The sequence below is a fragment of the Zophobas morio genome, unplaced genomic scaffold, assembly GCF_036711695.1.
Source record: "Zophobas morio isolate AGI-343-1 ecotype UQ-CSIRO unplaced genomic scaffold, CSIRO_AGI_Zmor_V1 ptg000058l, whole genome shotgun sequence".
Lineage (NCBI taxonomy): Eukaryota > Metazoa > Arthropoda > Insecta > Coleoptera > Tenebrionidae > Zophobas > Zophobas morio.
This window is the reverse complement of record NW_026972163.1, coordinates 5,145,024-5,147,880: the sequence shown is the minus strand read 5'-3', so window position 1 is coordinate 5,147,880 and position 2,857 is coordinate 5,145,024. Positions and strand designations below refer to the sequence as shown.

General features: G+C 35.0%; 1 protein-coding gene across 1 annotated transcript; it reads left to right on the top strand.

Moving 5' to 3' along the window:
* Nucleotides 1-283: 283 nt before the first annotated feature.
* Nucleotides 284-1,880, top strand: LOC135143348 (uncharacterized). The gene is made up of 2 exons (XM_064075204.1): nucleotides 284-1,288; nucleotides 1,340-1,880. The coding sequence occupies exons 1-2, from the start codon at nucleotides 579-581 to the stop codon at nucleotides 1,851-1,853; spliced, it is 1,224 nt and encodes a 407-aa protein (XP_063931274.1). The 5' UTR covers nucleotides 284-578; the 3' UTR covers nucleotides 1,854-1,880.
* The last annotated feature ends 977 nt before the right edge of the window (nucleotides 1,881-2,857 follow it).

The following is a 2,857-nucleotide window of genomic DNA, read 5'->3' as shown; positions in this document are numbered from 1 at the left end:
AAAAATAAGTAACCTATGATTGACTTTATCAAACGCTTTTGAGAAATCTGCGTATAAAGAATCTATTTGTCGTTTTCGAGAGAAAGCATCATTAAGATAGCAGTAGTATTCCATCAAATTAGTTAATGTTGATCTACTTTTATAAAAACCATTTTGTTTAACAGAAATAAGAGACGAAGAAATCCACTGTAATTGTTTGGCCACAATAAAATCTAATATTTTTGGTATTACTGACTGATTACATACCCCCCTATAATTATCAGTTATAATATATTAAGTGCATCGCAATGTTATCGATAATTTTGAGCAACAATAACTCGAATGCTTGTTGCATTGAAAACGCACGAGTGCTTTAGCACGAGTGCATTTTTCTTAGGCAACAAGCATGAGAGATTATTGTTGTTCAAAATTATCGATTTCATTGTGATGCACGCAATATATTCAACAGATTATTGCAAGAACAAACATTTTAAAAATAATTTTATAATGATTTACGAAGTAGTTTGGTGTGCGATACTATGGCGACGCAAGTAAATAAGAACAGCCATTTTGCAAAATTTGTGTGGGTTTAAAAAACCATGTCCAATTTTCGTTTTGGTCGTAACACGCCAAAAGAAATTGATGATTCTATTACAAACATTACGCCGCTAAATACGAAGAACTCACGAAATTCAATCTGGAGGCAATTTGAGAAGTTTTGCGGTGAACGCAAATATGTTTTTGATGGAAACACTTCCACGGAAAAACTAGCATTCATCCTCAAAGATTGGGGGTACAATATGAAAAAAGTCGATGGTAATGACTACAAAGAAGCAGTAATAAAAACGATGTGGAATGTAACGGCAAAGCAGTTGCAAGAACTGTATTTCAATAAATTTGGTATAAAGTTTGATCCTTTTGTTGACCTGGAATTCAAGGGTAGTAGAAATGCACGCGACGCAAAACGCCGGAACCTACAAATACAACCGGAAAAACGCAAAACTAGTTCCTCAATTTTGACTCTAGAAGAATACAACAAGATTCTAAAGATTTATAACGAAGACACGCCAGATGGTTTACAGAAAATGTTTTTTTATGTGGCTGGATTAGAATTAGCTTGGAGGGGATGTGAAGGTGTTAACGTTACTATCAAACATTTTAAGGAAGAAAGTGATAATTGTGGTTTGCCTACGGGGCGAATAGAATACAATTGTATTTTTTCCAAAACAGCTCAAGGAGGTAGCCATAAATTAACAGACAGCAAATGGCTTGCAACAAACACCACAGATCCTAGAATTTGCCCTGTTAGGTAATTAAATACTGTTTCAAATACAAAATAATAATTATTTTATTATTTAAGGCTCTACAAAAAAATGCTGAGCAAGAGAGGTAAACATATAACCACCGATCGTTTATTTTTAACGCCAAATCCTGCATGGAGAGAACCTAGTTCTGTAGGATGGTTCAAAAATTCACTCGTTGGAAGGAATGAAATGGGGAAATGGACAAGAACCGCCGCAGAAGAAATAGGCATCGACATAAAGAAAAAGAAGATTAGTAATCATTCATTACGGTCAACTGCAGTGTCGCAACTTGCAAAAGCGGGAGTCGGTGAAGAACAGCTTATAAAGATTACCGGTCATGCCAATACTTTCTCCATCAAACCATACCTTCAGCTCGATGGAGATCATCATTATCAAATGATTGACAAATTACGCGCCAACTCAACGGCTATGGAAGAGTCTAATAACAAATCCACAAATTGCGCACCGTCTGCTTTGGTACAAATGTCTAAAAATATAGTTACTACTTCACCAAGCACACAAACCCCTGTAAATTACTACAACTGTACCATAATTAATTACAATTCTTAGTTTCATAATTAAATATTTGGTTAGTAACCTCTTGTTTTTTTTTGCAATTAACTGGTACTTGCTTATCTTATAGTTGGCACATCTGGCTAGTGATAATTATCGGTAGTGGTAATTGCACAGTGTGCAATTATCACGTAATTGTATGCTGATTGGTTGAATTTACAAATATTGACGCGTTTGATTGGTCAGTTGACATCATGTGACATGTGAGTGCAATAATCAATAGTAATACCACTAGGGATGGAAATATTATCGATAATTTTTTTATGAAGCACGAGTGTCTGCTATTGTAATAATTCCCGACTGCGAAGCAGGAGGGAATTAAACAGCAGACACGAGTGCTTCAGAAGAAAAATTATCTGAGAATATTTCCATCGCGTGTGGTATTTTATATGAGAATTTGCCGAAGGAACCACCGTTGATGAACGGCACTTTATTATATTCAACAGTTCTATCAAGTTGCCAATATAGTTAGTATCGATGGCAATGACACGTAAACAATAATTTTATTAAAAGTAAAATAATTTACGTACGAGAAAAATGTGCACTTCTAAGAGATTTGGAAGTTCCTGTTTTCAAACTATTGATGAAGCAATTATTAATTCTAATATCCCAGAAAATACAAAAAAATCAAAAAAATCTGCGTGGAAACAATTTAATGCCTTTTGTCAGGAGAAAAATTATGTACTGGACCATCAAAGATCCATTGAAGAAATCGCCAACATTTTGAAAGATTGGGGCTACAATATGAGGCGTAAGAATGGTGAGGAATATAAGGAGTGTGTCGTAAAGACGCTTTGGAATGTAGTTGCCAAAGAAGTCCAAGAAATGTACGACTACAAGTACAATATTAAGTTCAACCCTTTTTCTGACTCAACGTTTAACGAAGCAAGAAGGGCTCGTGATGCTAAACGAAAAACTGCAAAGTTCATTAAAAAAAAGAAGAAGTAGTTCCACAGTTCTTTCTGGTGATGAAATACGAAAAATGGTGACAGCTTGGAACG